The sequence below is a fragment of the Cariama cristata genome, unplaced genomic scaffold (genome assembly GCF_000690535.1).
Source record: "Cariama cristata isolate BGI_N322 unplaced genomic scaffold, ASM69053v1 scaffold37748, whole genome shotgun sequence".
NCBI classification, from domain to species: Eukaryota; Metazoa; Chordata; class Aves; order Cariamiformes; family Cariamidae; genus Cariama; species Cariama cristata.
Window position 1 is genome coordinate 1 of NW_009631265.1, and position 17,321 is coordinate 17,321.

A 17,321-nucleotide genomic window follows, 5' to 3' on the forward strand; every position below is an offset into this window, starting at 1 on the left:
CCTAAATACGCATAAACCAGCGTGAGCTTTCAATTAAGTAGTGGTAGTTGGGAATAGCTTTCTGAAACGGGCTGCTCAGTGCTTAAATTCTGGAACAGCAAGGAGGAAAGGGAGATCCCGCCAGGGAGTGTCCTGACGAGACGTGTCTGCAGCCGGGCTTCCTGGGGGCGGTTGGCAGGCTGAGCACCTGGCCTTAGAGAGGGAGAGAAAGCGGTGGCACAAATGACTGAAGTTAATGGAGCGGTCTCTATTAAAAAAAAAAAAAGGAAAATATGTTAGGATTTTAAGTAAGAAAAAGAACTTGGTGGAGGTGATTTTGGTCTATGAAATGATGACCACCATGAAAAGGAGTGAAAAGAGTAAGACTTTTTTGAAGGGCTACCTAAAGAAACAACTAGGAAACTTTTTTTTTTTTTTGAAAAAAAGAGATATTCTGTGTGTTTAAGTTGTGGATCTCATGTCATGAGAAGTCATAACAAACAGAAGTGTAAATGGGATCAGAAAGGGTTTGGATGCTTTCCTGAAGCTTAAGACAATTGGTCACTGATAAATAAGATGATCTTCTGCATCTTCACAAAGCAACAAATTGCTAACCTGACTACGTGGATTACAGAGCCGTGCCTCATTTAGTACATGCTTTCTCTAAACATCTGGTTCTGCTTCCTTGTGGGGAGAACAAGCTAGGTGGCTCTTTGCTCTGCTATAGCAGAGCTTTTAACATTATCTGCTTCCTACCCCTTATAATCCTACCTGTGTGCTGAGAGTTGATTCCTGTGAATCCTTGGCATTTTGCCAGTTTTGTTATAAAACCATTGGTTAATATGTTTTGGCTTGGGTTTTTTTTGCTATCTGCTTCTCTGTTGTAATATCTGTTGTAATAGGAGAAATGCAGATTAACAAGAATTTCGTTTTGTGAAATATGTTCTGATGTTTACCTTAGAGTAAAATCAGCCCCTAATAATAATTTAGGGAAAACATTCTTTAGTAAGGGATTATCAGTTGCTGTATGTTTGGGAGCCAGTGGTCTAGACAAACGTTTTTGTATGAAAACATCGTAATTAATACGCATCCTTCTTTCCAAACATTATGTCCTAAAGGCAGTAGTAATGTTCACGAAACAATTCATACATATGGGTCTGTAAGCCCACAATGGTGATTTGTACTGTAGCAGGTTCCTAATCCAGTTGAGTCTCTGAGGAACTGTTATTAGTGGAAGATAATATAATTATTTAGGTATCGAGTGAAATTATTGACATTAAGCTTGAGGAAAGGGTGAGCAAGTGAGGACCAATGTTAATGGGATGGATTTTCTTAAACAAATGTTGTAAATACCTTTTACATTTCCTCTTCTATGTTAGTGGGTTATAAAAAAAACCCAAGCATAATGGTATGTGGCATGTGACATAAAATGTAATTGATATGGCAAGCACTTCTTTTTTCCAGTCAAATACACACTATTCAGTTAAGTTTTGAAGGCAACTTGTTTCCTCTTCCTGCTTTAAGTTTGGTCAATTTTTTTTGTTAGTCTTGAAGAGTGATACTTATGCCTTAATAGATTTTTTTTTTTTCCTCCTAAATTTTATTAGAAATAATACCTATGGTTATTGCTGAAAAGAGTACTAAACAGACTTCTAGAACTGCATTTATCTGTAGTATTCTGTGCTGGTTAATGAAGTACCTTAATTCTGAAGTTTGCCACATTTGGTGAGAGCTGATCCCCAAAAATACAAGCCTTCATGAAAAATTACATTTTCTTTCTACATTATTTTGAAAGAAACCTATTACTGAAATATCTGTTGACCGTGTTCTTTGTTTGTAATGACATAAGCAAATATTTATTACACAACAAAATACAATTAGTTAATGTGCCTAAATACATTAATGATAAGAGTTCCTTATCACCGAGAAATAAATGAAGCACCCAACGTAATTACAGTATATGAAAAGGCACCAGGAAAATTTTATTTTTTTATTTAAGGCAAAGAAATAATTGAAACTGGAGGTGAACCAAAATGCACTTTGCTCTTTTTGCACTTACGTAGCTCATCTAATTAATGGTTGAGCTCCAGAAATGAGCTTAATAGGAAGCTGTGTTACATAAGTCAGCGTCTTCCTCTCTCGTGACTTGTCCACTGTAACAGAAGAAGCTGCATGGGCATCTTAGACCAGGCACTGGCTTACTGATCTCCTCCATGTGTGGAGGGACAGGTGAACGGTAAGCAAAGTGGTTTTGGCTGGGTCCTCAGAAAGTTGATGCTTGTTGTGAACAACTAGGTATGAGTATTGCCGTCGGAGAAGTTGACTGCATAAAATAACTTCTAAAATGACAATTGATTTATTGGGTATGAGGAAATTAGGTTACAGTTACAGAGAGATTTGAGTTTCCTAGTTCAGTTGTCACAATCCATTATATGCGTTTAGATACAGCCAAATACAAGGTTTCATGGGATAAAATGCCATTTATAGCTGCAGAATGGGAAAGCAATAGGTTGGATAAGACGTAAAACAGCTGCTGTAATGAGGATTCTTAGCAAGCTGACAAAAAGAAATAATGCCATTTTTTGGATAAAGAAGAGAATGTTAGATAAATGTAAGCAAAATACCTTCGGTGCAGCATTGATAAAATAGCTGTAAGAGTACAATATGTTATTTAATCTGTGTCTCAATGATACAGAAGTACTAGAGAGTTGAAAGCATGGTTGTAAAAGCAATCTTGGAATTGGAAAATAAGACGTATGCTTAAAAAATGTTAAGAATCTGATTGTTGTGAATAGGTGCTTATGTGTTGAAAACGTTTATTTTTACTGGAGAACCTTTACGTTGCCGAGAAAAGCATAATGTTCCCGTATTTGATAACTCAGTATAATTACTCTTGCTGCAAGGAAGGATTTTTAAAACGTGAACAGTCAGCTAATTAGCTGATGGCTTGACTGCCATGAGTCCTGCAAGTCATATTACTATTGGCATTAATTACATCAACTAAGCCTTGATCAGCTCTTCTGTAGACATCCCCATTTAGGTATCTTCAGCCAAAATTGAGTTCTGCTTTAATATGTATACACACACATGCGCTAATATTCGGCTTCTGAGAGGAATCCCACTGTGTCTTGATAATAGGGAGAAGTATGGAAGTTAGATGATATCATTTAGGTAGCTGTATACTTGTTTCAGATAGAAGAGTGTTAAGTATTCAATGAAGTTGACTGTGAATGGAAAGGCCAGGGAATCTGGACTAAATGCAGAGCCTTGAATAGTTCCTTACAAAGCTAATTGAATGCTGAGTGTGACAAGATAGATTTAACTGGAAAGAACTAGGAGTCATGGTGAAGATCAGACAGGAATCTGAGTACAGAATGGAATAGGGTGAGTAGTAAGTTTTGAACACTTGCTTATGAAGGGGACCTTGATGCGAATGATACTGGGAAGCACTGTTACGGTCACTCAGATGAACTGACCGTGCATGGAAAGATAAATAGAGTTAAAAGCAGGTTTTTAAATGTGAGAGTATGAGAGCTAGTAAAACCTCTGTTACAAACAGCAGACAAAAAAATAAAGGAAGAAGGGAAAAGCATTGGTTTGCATTTGGGGAAGGTCTGAAAGAATGAGAGCGCTGAATAAGGAACAATGAAGATACAAAAATGAGTACCAAGAGATGAGCTATGGACCTGAGTATGAAATAAATTCAAGTTGTCTTTCCTGTCAGTAGAAGCAAGACTACCATTTCTGTATGGGAATGGGTCAAAGATAAATGCAGAGACTGGAGTAGGAACTCAAAAAAATTAAACATTGGCTTGGATAACCATCAGTGGAGTCCTTGTTCCAAGAAAATGAGTGAGAAAGCATGACTCTCTAAAAGTGATCAACAAATGGTTCCAGTACTGATTCTGTGATTGAAATTTAAGTCTCTTATCCATGAATCATCATATTTGGAGCTGTTTGTAGGATTTCTTTCAGTGGGCAGACTCTGTCTGGGTACCTTGGGTACTAGTTTTCTACGATTGAAAATGTCACTACAACTTAAAGAGGTTGGAATTTAAAAACTGAAGGGAGAAGATGGAGATTCAGAGAACTTTAATACTGTTATCTTTACATAAAAAGTGTTTGATCAGATCAGTCAGAAATACAACAAAGGAGAAAGGAACACCAGAAGAGGGCAGGTAGCAAAGATAAGGTGTAGATAACATTTAAGGAAAACACAGTCCAAGTCCACAGAGGAGGTAATCTCCCTATGAATCTTTTTGTGGGATTTCTCCCTTCATTCCCTAACTCTGGCTGTCAGTCCATGACTTAGGAAATACTGTGCATTTGTGAGGAACCTTAGCAAAGCCTGGAAAGACAGATGTGGGCTATAAAACTGGATATGAAATGGATAGAAATTATAGTGGGAAAGAGACGATGACTGGAAAACAAGGATTGAAGTTTGCATATGCCAGTGAGATAAGATAAGGCTTTACATTAATGAAAAGATGAGCGATAACAGTTGCAAGGAGTAGCACGGATAAACAGAGTTAGGATTAAAATAATATTGCCGAGTATGTGGAAAAAAAGAGCTTCTCTTAAGTCAGTTCTGGGATTCTGTCCATAGTCCCCCAGAATAGATTTGAATGGTGATTACAGTTCCGTGATAGCGTTAATATCTCCGGTAATATCTGGAATAGGTCAAGATGGAAAACATTAATTTTTAAGTCACAGACTAGGTTATGTGTTTGTTTCAAAAATATTATAGCTGCAGTTTCTAGTTATTGCTAGGAGTAGTAGGTAATATGTTTAATTAGTCAGTGATCATGGTGCCATTCATGATGATATTTGGTATGGTATCATCAAAAATTATATTTATGGCATTTTAAGTAGTGAGCAGGTTATAGAAGAGTGAAAATTTGGAACAAGTCATTCAAGCTGGGTAAAACAGAAGGTTAAACAAATAGAAAAAAAAATGAAGGTTTTATTTCAAAAGTACCACTTTGAAATTGTGGGAGCTAGTTAATGAAATAGTAGGACCAATAGTATTGATCATTGTTTACTACTGAAATTTTGAGCGTAATAATGACATTTACTGTTCATGCACAGTTGCATGGCATCATTCATACAGAGGAAAAATATTGTACAGGAAGAAGTGAATGGCTTCACTGGTGTAATGGAAAGAGAATTTCATGGTTTAGAAAGAAGACTTAAAGGTCACCTGTTTGAAGCAACAGAGAAACAGAGGGAATGGACGAATTCGAAGTAGGGGATTATGATTACAAATTTGATATTCGTGAGGAGTCAAATGTGATTGTAGAAGTTATCTTAGGTTATTTTCAGAATTTTCAGAACAGCTAAGTAAATATTTCATACTTTTTTTTTTCTTTTATGAAACAAATTGGTGAAAACTTTTCCTGCAGTCTGTGGTTTTATTTGTCAATGTTCAAGAAAAATAAATTCAAATTAAGTAAGTGCAGAGTTGGCTTACCTGGAGTGATTAGATAAGAGTCAGTTAATTTCAGGAGGAGACTGAGAGCTTGGTTTGTTTAGTTTAGCCCAGCTATGCTTGACAATGGTTCTGTATCCCTTGATGGACAGAAAGGTTTTTAAGATGGAGAGTGATGTTAACCAAGGTCTGATGAGCATAGACTTCCAATAGTAAATATTAAGCGGGAGTTGGAAGATTTCAGGCTACCACAGGAAATGAGTATCTGGAATAGCCTTTTAAGATAGATGATGCTTTTTTAAAGGGAGCTTGATGTGTTTCTAAGAGAAGTGGTGCTGTATATACCTGCAATATTAAGAGACTGGGCTCGTTGATTATGAAGATTCTTTTCTGTCTTATGCTGTATGTTACCATGTTCCCTCTGTTTCCTGTTAAAATTGTTTAATGCTTAACTCGCTTGCTCAATTGAAGAAGTGAGATTTATTTTTTATATTACCATATTCTTTAACATTTTTATAATTAATAAGTACTAACCTGTTTTCTCACTTTGTAAATAAAACCATCTTTTTCCCGCTTTATTTTTCTTCCAAGAACAATTTAGTTTCTCTACTTGGAATAAACTAGTTCAAACAAGGGAAATAGTATGCTTTCTCCCGAAAGAAGATCTACTGCCATCAAAATTCACTTAATGTTTCAGCAAGATCAGTTTCTCAATGGTCAGCCAGTTCCTTTTGCCCATTTAGTGATTTGATGTTCTCTAAAACTTTGACAGCAAATTTGTATTACTTCAGTGGTTCACTTCCCACTTTGCCTTTTTTTATAGTTGGCATGATTGACAGCAAGTTATGAAATGCCCAGATCATAGCAGCTTCTTTCTCTTTAGCAGTGAAGTATCTGCCTTTGATATTTTGTTTGAAAACATGGGCATGAAAATGAGGCTAAGTGCCTGATCTGAATATTTCTTTTTGCTGATGGAAATTTAGCTTTGTTCATGGGCATTTCATTTTTTTTACTGTTTGAGGTTTAGAAAGAATTTAATCAGTAGTAGAAGAGTGATTTATTCAAAGGTATAGACATGAGTGTTGCCATTTGTGATATTTTATACTTACCTACTCAAAAGTCAGAGATGAACAAAGTCATACATTCTCTTTGACAGAAAGTGAAGATTGTTTGTATGATTTATTGTGCATCTGGGTGACATATCAAATATTACGAATATCCATCTAGTTACTTGGAATTTCTGAAGGATAAAAGGTAGAAAGAGTTAAAGTCATAGTTGAATAGAATTTTTATTATTGTTGAGACATGTCATTCTTTTTCAAAGAATGTGTATTTTTGCATGCATATTTGAGAGGTCTACTTTAGATGGTTAACTTAGTCACAGCTTTAGCAGTAGAGCAAAAATGCTGTAGATCCATTATTTCTGTTTTTTAAGGGGGCACTGTTTCATTGTTGAAATACTTTCTTGCTGAAAGTAAGGTCAGATCAAGTGCCTAGTGCAACTGGAGGCCATTGGAAGGGAAGACTGATTACGTATTTATATAATTAAGTACCTTAACTGTTTGCTGGTTGATTGACAGCACTTCAGCTTTGCATCAGTTATGTTTTGTTCCTAATCCTCCATATTTTGGATAAAAAAAAAAAAATTCGGAATATTTATTTTCCTGAGATATTTTTAGAGCTTGTGTAGTTGATTTCTTTTTAGGGGGGTTGGAATTGGTATCAGGAAGCTGCTCTTGACGAGGGTTCAGTTTAACCTGCAGTGACTTCACTTTGGTGATCAAGAGCATTTCTGCTACAGGTTGTTCAGCCATTCCACTACGTTAGTTCCACAGTGGTGGTGGCTGTATTTTGGAATTGTCCAAAAATTTTTGTTAACAGGTAGGTAGTAATGCAAATGCTTCAGGCAAATAGTCATGATTCTCCAGTAAAGCATTAGTTGAAATTTGCCAGTGTATAGGAAGATTTGAAGGTAAAGATGATTTGCTGCCATTTAAATTCCGTAATTTTGCCTGGTCTTCTGTGGACATGGATACTTTGTGGAGGAGAAAAGAGCAATGTGCTTACACAATGTTCCTTCTATTTATTTGAATAAGATATCTTTTCATATAATACCGCATTTCAAGAGGTTGATGGATAGTATAGAATCATAGAAAGATTTGAGTAGGAAGGGACCTTCAGAGGTAATTCGTCCACCCCCTCTGCCATGGGCAGGGACATCTTTCACTTGACCAGGTTGCTCAAAGTCCGATCCAGCCTGGCCTTGAACACTTCCAGGGATGGGGCATCTACAACTTCTCCGGGCAACCTCTGCCACTGCCTCACCACCCTCATCGTAAAAAAATTTCTTCCTTCTGCCCAATGTAAATCTACCCTTTTTCAGTTTAAAACCGTTGCTCCTTGTCCTATCTCTACAGCTTAATATATAGAAAGGCCACAATAAGATCTCCCCAGTCCTTCTTCTCCGGGCTGCACAACTCATTTCTCACTCAGAGGTGCCCCAGCCCTCAGATCATCTTTGTGTCCCTTCTCTGGACTCGCTCCAACAGGTCCATGCCCTTCCTGTGCTGAGGACCCCAGAGCTGAAGGCAGCACTGCAGGGGGGTCTCACCAGAGTGGAGCAGAGGGGCAGAATCCCCTCCCTCAACGTGCTGGTCACGCTGCTTGGGATGCAGCCCAGGGTACGGTTGGCTTTCTGGGCTGTGAGCGCACATTGCTGGGTCATATCCAGTTTTTCACCCACTGGTATTCCCAAGTCCTCCTCGCCAGGCTTCTCTCAATCCCTTCATCCTGCAGTCTTTATTGATACTGGAAATTGCCTCAAGCCAGGTATGGGACTCTGTGTTTCCACCCTTGCAGAATCTCTTCAGTTATAGTAACATAAGCAATCTGCATTTTACCTGAGTAAATAGAAATCTTTAGTCTGATCTGTGCTGATAAATTCACAGAATTATTGTGGGTTTTTTTGTTTTTAATCATCTGGAATTTCACTTTAATCTCCTGTTTCTATAGGAAACATTTGTCGCTCTCCAATAGCTGAAGCAGTTTTTAGAAAACTTGTAACTGATGAAAAAATTGAAAATAAGGTAAGCTATTTATTTCTGTTCCTGCCTAAGAAATAACTGTCTGGTAGCCAGTTAGTAGAAATACAAGGAGTGAGAAAGGAAACATAAAAATGTAAATTTGTTTTTCTGTAGTGGAGGATAGACAGTGCAGCGACATCTACCTATGAAATAGGAAGCCCTCCTGACTATCGAGGACAGACTTGCATGAAGAAGCATGGCATTACCATGAATCATATTGCCAGGCAGGTACCGTACTTTAATTTTCTTTAAATATGTGTATGTATTTGTTTTGTTGTTACAGTGGATGACAGACAGTGCTGCTGTTTCAGACTGGAACGTGGGGCGCTCCCCAGATGCAAGGGCTTTAAAATGTCTAAGAAATCATGGCATTGAGACAGCACATAAAGCACGGCAGGTAGAAGAGAGTATATTTTCTTTCTTGTTCATACCCATGCTTTGTTTAGCCCCAGTCATTACAATCACAGAAGTCATTTGACCAATGCATGGTTAAGCATCAAGTAATAAATACTGTGTGCAGCTTTTCAAAGGGCTCCAAAGTGGCTTAACTCTTCTAGTTGAGGTTAGTGAGTTGCATGTTACTAAGCTTCATTGGAAGTATAACTAGGAAGCATTATAGAAAGATCCTACCTTCAAATGTGTAGTATTTTGGGCATTTTTCTGAAACATTTTTTAAATACTTTTTAAAAATGGACTTACTCTAGTCATCTGTGATGCTTCTTCCGGGAAAGAATTGTATTTTTATTTAGCAGGTCCAGAAAGAAGTAGAATACCCTTTCACTCATCACAAAAAGCTTTTGCTCTTGCATGAAGGTCTTTTAAAAAAAATCTAGAGTGCTAAATTAGAACGCAGGCACTCAAACCCAAGATTAGTAGGTAGCACAGTTGGTGGTAACTTCAGAGGAAAACATACCCTTGAAGCATTCTTAAGTCAAAGACAGGTTTGTCACTTGTAAGTTTTACTAAAACTCGTCTCAGTTTTCATTAACAAAAGAATGTGTATTTCCATGCTGCCTTCCAGACAGATCAGAAATAAATATGTCTGCATCTATTTAAATCATTCAGATGCTCAAATAAATGCACATAACTTACTTCAGTTAACTATTCTCTGGATATAAGATATTCCTCTAGGACCTGACCTTTACTTAGCTTGAGTTTATACCACTAGTTCTTGTACTGACAAAAAGATCAAGTAGTCTTGTTATTATCTTCCATTTCTGTTCCCTTCAGAATTTTACTAGACCTTACTGAGGTCATATTTACTTTCTTCACTTTCAAAGACTACATGTTTAGTTTTTTAACTTTTTGAAATAAATTCTCTCAATTAGTCAGTTGCCCTCTGCTGACCTCTCCTGATGCTAATCTCTTATATAAGACAAACAGGATTGAGCACAACTTCGTTTCAGATTTTCAACGTTTTGCTATTAGAATAATTACTAGAAAAAGTCTATTGTAATCCTTCCCTGTTAGAAGTTCTGGATTTACTATGTATCAGTCTTATAAACAGCATTATTTATCATTATGCAAGCTAAATGGTACTGAAGCTAATCAGTCAGTGTTTCGGTCACAGTAGTGTAATATGTTTGTATTCTTAAAAGATAAGCCTTGGAAACTTGAGAACTGTTCTTAGGTATTACTGGAGTGGTTTATGAGTGGTTAAACTAAAGCAAAGCATCTAAAACTAGTTGATCCTCTGCCTTGAAACAAATCTATATATCCTCCTTTGGCAGAAAGGGAGTAAAAACACTTTCATGAAGACATTTGCTTACACATTCTGGCAAATGAAGAGATTTTTAAAGCAGAACAGCCTAAATGTTACATATTACAGGGAGAGAAAATTAACGAGAATGAGACAATAAAATAAAAGACTAACAGGATGAAAATTTATCTAAAACATCCCAGTACAAGCAGTTTCATTTATAAAGAAAGTTTTCAAATCCCTGAACTACAGGTAACTGTTCATTTTGCACTGATGTTAACGATGTAACTCCAATTTCAAACTTCTGTCAAATAATCTCTGCTGGTTCTCCCAAAGTGTGGACCTGATAAGGTCTTGCAGTACTTCTAGAAAGAGTGGGACTCAACGGTGTAGAATAGGACTTTTCAGAGCGGTCAGGTTAGTACAAGTATTTGTTTCACTATTAGAGAGAAACTCAAGGATAGAATTTTGTGTGTGACTTGTTTCAGAACAGATTAAGAAAGATTTAATACAGAAGCTGCAGAAATAGAGAGGAGGGATTTATCTTCTGTTGCCTTCGAAATACTGTCATAAGATGAGTACCTCATGCAATTACCATCTTCACTCCTGTGGAAAACTGTTACCCACCCAGTGAAAAGCACTTTCTTTCATGTAATTTTGTGCATAATTATGATAATCATGGGTTGTATCTTTTTTTATTCAAAACTGACATAAATGCTACAAGAATGATTTATGTAAGAGAGAATGTTAAATTGGTTACATCCTAGCATCATATACAGTGATTGTTTAAGTGAATTTTAAGTCAAAAGTGAATTATAAAAATAAATGTATATATTTATATAAAAACCAAAGAGTTTGTTCCAATTTTAGTTGGTGGTAGGTTGCTGTATGTTTATGCACCTGTTGAAATTCTCTAAGCTGTTAGTTTTCATGGGCAAAACAGATAGGTATTAATCAGTTTCACTTTTATTCATGCTGAGGCCAAAATTGATTTCTGTATGACTCATAACGTGCACTTGCCTTAAATATGAAATTGAGATTAGAGGAAGGTTGTATTAAACACTGTTTCACAACTGGATAAATTTGAGAACTTCTGCCTCTCTTTGGTTGCTAAGACAGAGAGAAGGAGATTTCCCTTCTGTAAACAAAGGGAAGTGTTTAACAAATGAATAGGAACGATGGTATATTCCTCCATTGATGGTCTTTAATAATTGTTATGTGCATGTTTTTAATGTGAAGTTACTGTTGTCTGTGTGGTTCCATCCAAAGTTGACTACTTGAGCTCTCCAGTGCTCTTCTCAAAATGTACCTAAATTTTTATGTCCTCAATTTCTTCCCCCAAAATACCAGTTTTCATAGTTTTGAGGAATATCTTCAGTTCACTGCAGTTTGCTCAATTAAACTTTTTGTATCTGATACTACTGTAGGGCTTAAGAGGACAAGCCAACCAGTAACCTTGTTTTTAGAGCTGCATTTGCAACTGTATTAGTGCTGGTTCATAGGGTAATACCTGTCAAGTTCTCAAGTATACAGAGAGTGTGGGAAGCGTAGCAGGTGTGTTTTTCCTTTTCACTTGTTTTTTATTTTATTCTTACATAGGTCTGTACTAGGAAGAAATCTATGCCCACGTATTTTCATAGGGGCCAGTGTTTAGCTGTGCAGTGCAATCAGAAGCAGCTTGTAGAAGTACTGCTTAGAGTTGCCAGGAAAACAGAGCTATTTCCACTGCAAAAATATTTTTGTAGGTCAAAGGCACTACATGAATACAGCAAATATTTTTACACTGAGAATAAACAAGTCTGCATTAGTTTCCACCATTAACCCTTTCTTTTCAAATGCTCCCTTCCCACACATCACCCCTTCAGTTCTCCTTGTGTGGAATGTTTCATTTATGGTTTTAGTCTGGTGATAATTTCTGTACGTCTTTTCTTACTCCCTGTTATGGGAGATTAATCAGTATCTATTTGCTGTTTGCACAAAAAATAAGTGGGTGTTTTGCCATCTAAAACTTTAAATATGTAAATAATTTTTAGAAGTTAAAACTCTGACTTATAATGTGTTTTGCCTTTTTGTCTGTTCACTTGCTTTGTCACTTCTCTAGCCCATCCTTCCCAGAGAAGCCTGCAAGAAAAACCTGTACTGAACAAACTTCCAAGTTTCTTGCTTATGATGCTACACGTAGGACTGTGTGTGAAATACAGTCTTAATGTGAACTCACTATAGATTTTATTCATCCTCATTATGGACACTTAGTTCAGATATCTTATACTAGTATACTGTGCATTGTGGGCATGATCTGGGAAGATTCTGCTCTGAGCTAAGGCTTAAATGTAAACTAAAATACAATTATACTGGTAAAAATCTGTAGCCATCCTTATTCCAATACAGATAACAGTAGTACTTAAGTTAGTGGTTTATCTGCAATGTTTGCCTACCTGACTGTGAACTCGGATCTCATGTTTAGGAGTCAGTAACCTGCAGGAAAGAAAAAGAACAGATGGTATGATGGTAGGAAGATGTACAATAGATCCCAGATTTTTTCACATCATAGCATGGCCTAAAATATTGTGAATGCATTTGTTTTTAAGAGATTGTAACTCATACCATCATACTTCAGCTCTGAATTTCACTTGATATCTTTTTCTCTGTAGTGACAAATTTCTGGATTGGAAGTATTGCAACTGATTCCAGGTTACCTACATTTTTGTTTTCCTATCAAGAAAGTAATTTGTCTACATTTGTATTGCATGGTTTCCACAACTGGAAACCTGCTTTAGTTTCAGTAATTGGAAAGCATTAGAAATGTCACTTGTAATGATGCTCTAAGTTGATGCATGAGAAAAGTATTGGTAAAATAGCTAACTTGGGTTTTTTTTGTGAAAAACTTGGAGAAATGGATAAATAATCGTGGCAGTGTACATTTAAAATGCCTAAAGTTATTGTAAAAGTTGTTGAAGATACACAGTTTTATTCTTTCCACCTGTCTCTTTTAATAAATCAGAGCTGCAAAATTTGAAAATACTTTTTTCCCCCTTTTTTATAAATCAAACACAGTTTGTAGGCTAAAGCACCTATTTTTAATTCTAGGTTACAAAAGATGATTTCCAGACCTTTGATTACATACTTTGTATGGATGAGAGCAATCTAAGGTAATGTATGAAGAAATGGAACAAATTCCTGTGGCTTACTTGTAGTGATGTCTTGTAAGTCACTTTGAAGACAGATGTCATGTTTTACTGCTTAGCTTGTCTTGGGTTTTTTGGGGGGGAGGAGTGGTGTGGTGTGTTTCCATATGTATGTGTGTGAATGATATCCTAATAGCTGGATTCTTCACTTCTAATAAGTTTAATGAGCTAGAACTCAATGGTTTATTTGTGTGATACATGCCACTCAAGGATTAAGGACATTTAATTTAGTATGCTTTGTGCTACAGATGTGCAGCTGATGCCTGTATAGTTAAGGATGAGGATATACTGTCTTGATTGAAGTGATCTGTTTTTCTAGTTGCATGGGATCTAAAAGACACTGTGGAAACTTGGAAGGGATTAAATATGGTGTAGAGTTTTTTTTCTTTTTTAATAGAAATAGAGTGAGCTCTGAAATAAGTAAGGTTGCTAGCTGGGGGAAATCTTCTTTCTTACTGTTAGCCATGTTCTAATTAAATGCGTCTTTGAGACAATTTATGCTTTAGAAAGATTATGTGAAGTAGCTGCCTACTGTGAAAATGTGGATATCATTAGCAAAATTTCAGCTTAATTGCGTACATATTGATGATTGGGGTTAAGGGGCTGAGCTTTAATAAACTACAAGTGTCAAAGTGCTTGTAAGGACCACTATAAAGTTAGTTTAAAAACAAAAAACAAAACAAAATGAAAACCCGAAACACCACAACCAATAACAAAACAACCCCCAAATAAAACCAAATAAACCAAATAAAACCAAATAAAAGCACATAAAGACTTTTAGAAGCAGCACCACTTAGCTGAAATATGTATAATTATGTTGAATTTTCTAGAATGTGTTGAATGACCTCCCTTACACAGCCTGCATGTATGACGGGTGTGTAACACTTGGCTTGATCGCAGCGTGTCAGGCAAAGACGTGACTAGGCTTACTTCTATTTTCACTTGAATTCTTAAATGGAAACTTCATTTCTATATTAACAATTTATGTGATATGAGCTGTAGAGCAGAAGAAACATCGCAACTATAATAGTGATATTGTTACTGCTACACTTAAGTTTCACTTTAAACTTGCACCCAGTTCAACCATTTTCCCTGGGAATGCCTATTCGTAGCACTAGGAGGGCAAGCTGATTCCAGGTGTTGATGGAGTGCCTGTCATATCAGAAAAGGAAGATTTGGGACATCCCTTTTCCTTAGTATCAGAGACACCTGGCCCTCTCCTGTTCATTAAGTGGTATGCCAAAAGCCTTGAAGGAAATGCTTAGACTTTTTTTTAATAATAAAAGGCTAGAGAATTTATTGAAAATCTGTAAATTCAAGCAATAACTTCTTAGTTGATAGAGAAGTCCTGATTTTTCTTCAAGGAAAAACAGTTATGTGGTCTCACTACTATTTCTAAACTATCTGAAATTAATTTCTTAACCGGAATTAATTAATTAATTAGATTTTAATTTCTTAAAACTGATTATGCTTGTGACTAAGTATTTACAGGGTTTTTTTGCTTTTTTGTCATGCTGGGTAGGTAAAATGATGATTTGGGATGGAGGTGTGTAATATTAAAAGAGTTTAATATGTTCTGGCTGTTCAGCATTGTGAAAATAACAGTACTGAGCTGCTTTTAATGTGAAGATGATGAGAGGTACATTTTAACTGCATTTGGGCTGGTGAACAGCCCAAAGGAGGATGAGGAAAATACAGTCTCAAAACTAGTATGTTTTATCAATGGGAGGCAATGTAGAAGAAAGAGGATGTGACAACTGATGGAATTTTACAGTATTTCAAAGGGAAGACACGTCTTGCTCACCGATTTACCGTTTTCTGTTACCTGAATGTAGTAGGACTTCACATGAGTTAGAGGTAGTATTGAGAGAACTTGCAGCATACCAATTGAAAACACTGGTTTTGAACAGATTGGAGAGGCTTACTCACACTTCTGGAAAAACATCTGGATAATTTCAATTATTTTTGTTCAATACAAGCTAAAGGTGGATGCTGAAAGTACTAATGATTGATTTGACGATGAAGTTGATGAGCTTACTGTTACAAAGTTCTGTTAAGCCTTAGGTCTAAGTGCCTGATGCTTGTTTATGCTCTCAATTAAGTTTGTGTATATGTCCTCTATACTCAATTAAAAAAAACCCCACACAACAAGAAACAAATGAAAGCAAGCAGCAGCATAGAGAGTCCACAGAATTGACTGAGTCCAGATGTGTATTATTTTCCTGTGTTCTCTAGAAATGGTCATGAGCATCTCATGCTGATGCCAAAAAAAATCTGAAGAAAAATTCATGGGAAAATTTTGTTTTCTCTTTTATAGAGATCTGAAAAGGAAAAGCAACCAAGTTAAAGACTGCAAGGCCAAAATTGAACTACTTGGAAGTTACGATCCGCAGAAACAACTTATTATTGAAGATCCATACTATGTATGTGTAAGAAATTCTTTGGGTGGCTTGATTAAAAATTGTATATGAATAGTATATAATCTTCGCAGATCCTGCAGTTGACAGGTGACATACAATCCGATGTTATAAAAAACTAAGTGTAGACATCTATTTTTAAAATTACTTAACAAAACTATAAATTATTGGGATTGGAAAGGAAAACATGTCTTTATGCTTATAACAGTTACATAAATTTAAATACTGCAGTGCACCTATATTTTCAGTATTGGGTGAAGCCCTGGTTGATCAGCCTTCTTGCAAAGAGGATGTAATCAGGAAAGAGAGAGACAAAGACATGGACAGAGATGGTCTAAGAAGTTGAATAATATCAGCCAAGAGCAACCAAGTAGATTAAGATTCTTCTGTTTAGGAAGTGGATGAAGATGCAGTAGGGTTCTATAAAATCTTGGTATCATCGGAGAAGGTGAAGAAGGAATTGCTATTCATTACCCAGGAAGTAGAGAATATTAAATGGCATTAGTGGGAAGTGGGTTCAAAACAAAAAGACGTGGGGTTTTTTTTTCCACACAGTGCTTCATTAAACTGCAAAACTCAACAGGTTACTGTGAATGTTTAAAATAATAATAAAAAAAAGAAAAAAGACAAGAGCTCAAAAAGTGAATGGAAGAAATCTGTAAAGGAAAGTTCATCCAGGACTGTTGAGTACAAAGTCGCAGTGTTTGGCTGTGGAAATTCCTGAGCTGCAAATAGTTCAAATTAGGGAGAAATATGTAAAACTATCACCAAGTATTTGTACTGTTCTCATTCTTCCCTAATGTCAGTTATTTGCCATTACTGACAACTAGTTTGCGAAATTTTTTTGTTTGAGCCAGTGTTGCTATTCTTACATTCTTTTCCCTCTGTTCTTTTCTAGGGGAATGAAAAGGACTTTGAAACTGTTTACGAGCAGTGTGTTAGGTGCTGTAAAGCATTTTTGGAGAAATCTCATTAATGCGTCATCATTTTATTTCTGAAAGAAAATAATTAGCTTCTCCTGAAATATGTAAGGTTTACTTGATTGATGTATTTAAATTGCAAAATTATGCCTCAGTAGGTTCAAAATTTTTTCAGTTTAATTTTATATTTTAGCTTTTCTGTCATTGTAATTAAAAAATATAGAGAAGTTTTAATTGGATTAGATGATCCACCGTTTTGTCACATATCAATGTAGTAATAAAGTATGTCATTCGGAATAAATTTATCTGTAAACTCTTCCAGTGCTTTCTCAAAAGCACTGAAAAAGTAACGTCTTGCTTCTTTATATGCTATACTAACTAAACTGAGGTCTTCGCATTGTGCCCTTAGTGAGTTAATTGAAATAAACTGTCACTGGGAGTCTGTGAGATAATAGTTCATGTAAGATAACTTAGGCGTGTCATCCTTGTATCATTAGACAGCCTTTGGACTGAAGCTGTGTCACATTGAGCCTGCTAGACTAAAAGAACTGCCTGCCCCCCGACAGACATTCTTCTTAGCACTATTTCAAAGCTTAAGCAAGCAAAACCT

At 36.2% G+C, this 17,321-nt stretch overlaps 1 protein-coding gene across 1 annotated transcript; it reads left to right on the forward strand.

Annotated features, from left to right (window-relative positions):
- Window positions 1-8,409: 8,409 nt before the first annotated feature.
- On the forward strand, window positions 8,410-17,051 carry ACP1 (acid phosphatase 1, soluble). The gene is made up of 5 exons (XM_009705884.1): window positions 8,410-8,493; window positions 8,605-8,718; window positions 13,277-13,338; window positions 15,692-15,797; window positions 16,690-17,051. The coding sequence occupies exons 2-5, from the start codon at window positions 8,677-8,679 to the stop codon at window positions 16,765-16,767; spliced, it is 288 nt and encodes a 95-aa protein (XP_009704186.1). The 5' UTR covers window positions 8,410-8,493; window positions 8,605-8,676; the 3' UTR covers window positions 16,768-17,051.
- The last annotated feature ends 270 nt before the right edge of the window (window positions 17,052-17,321 follow it).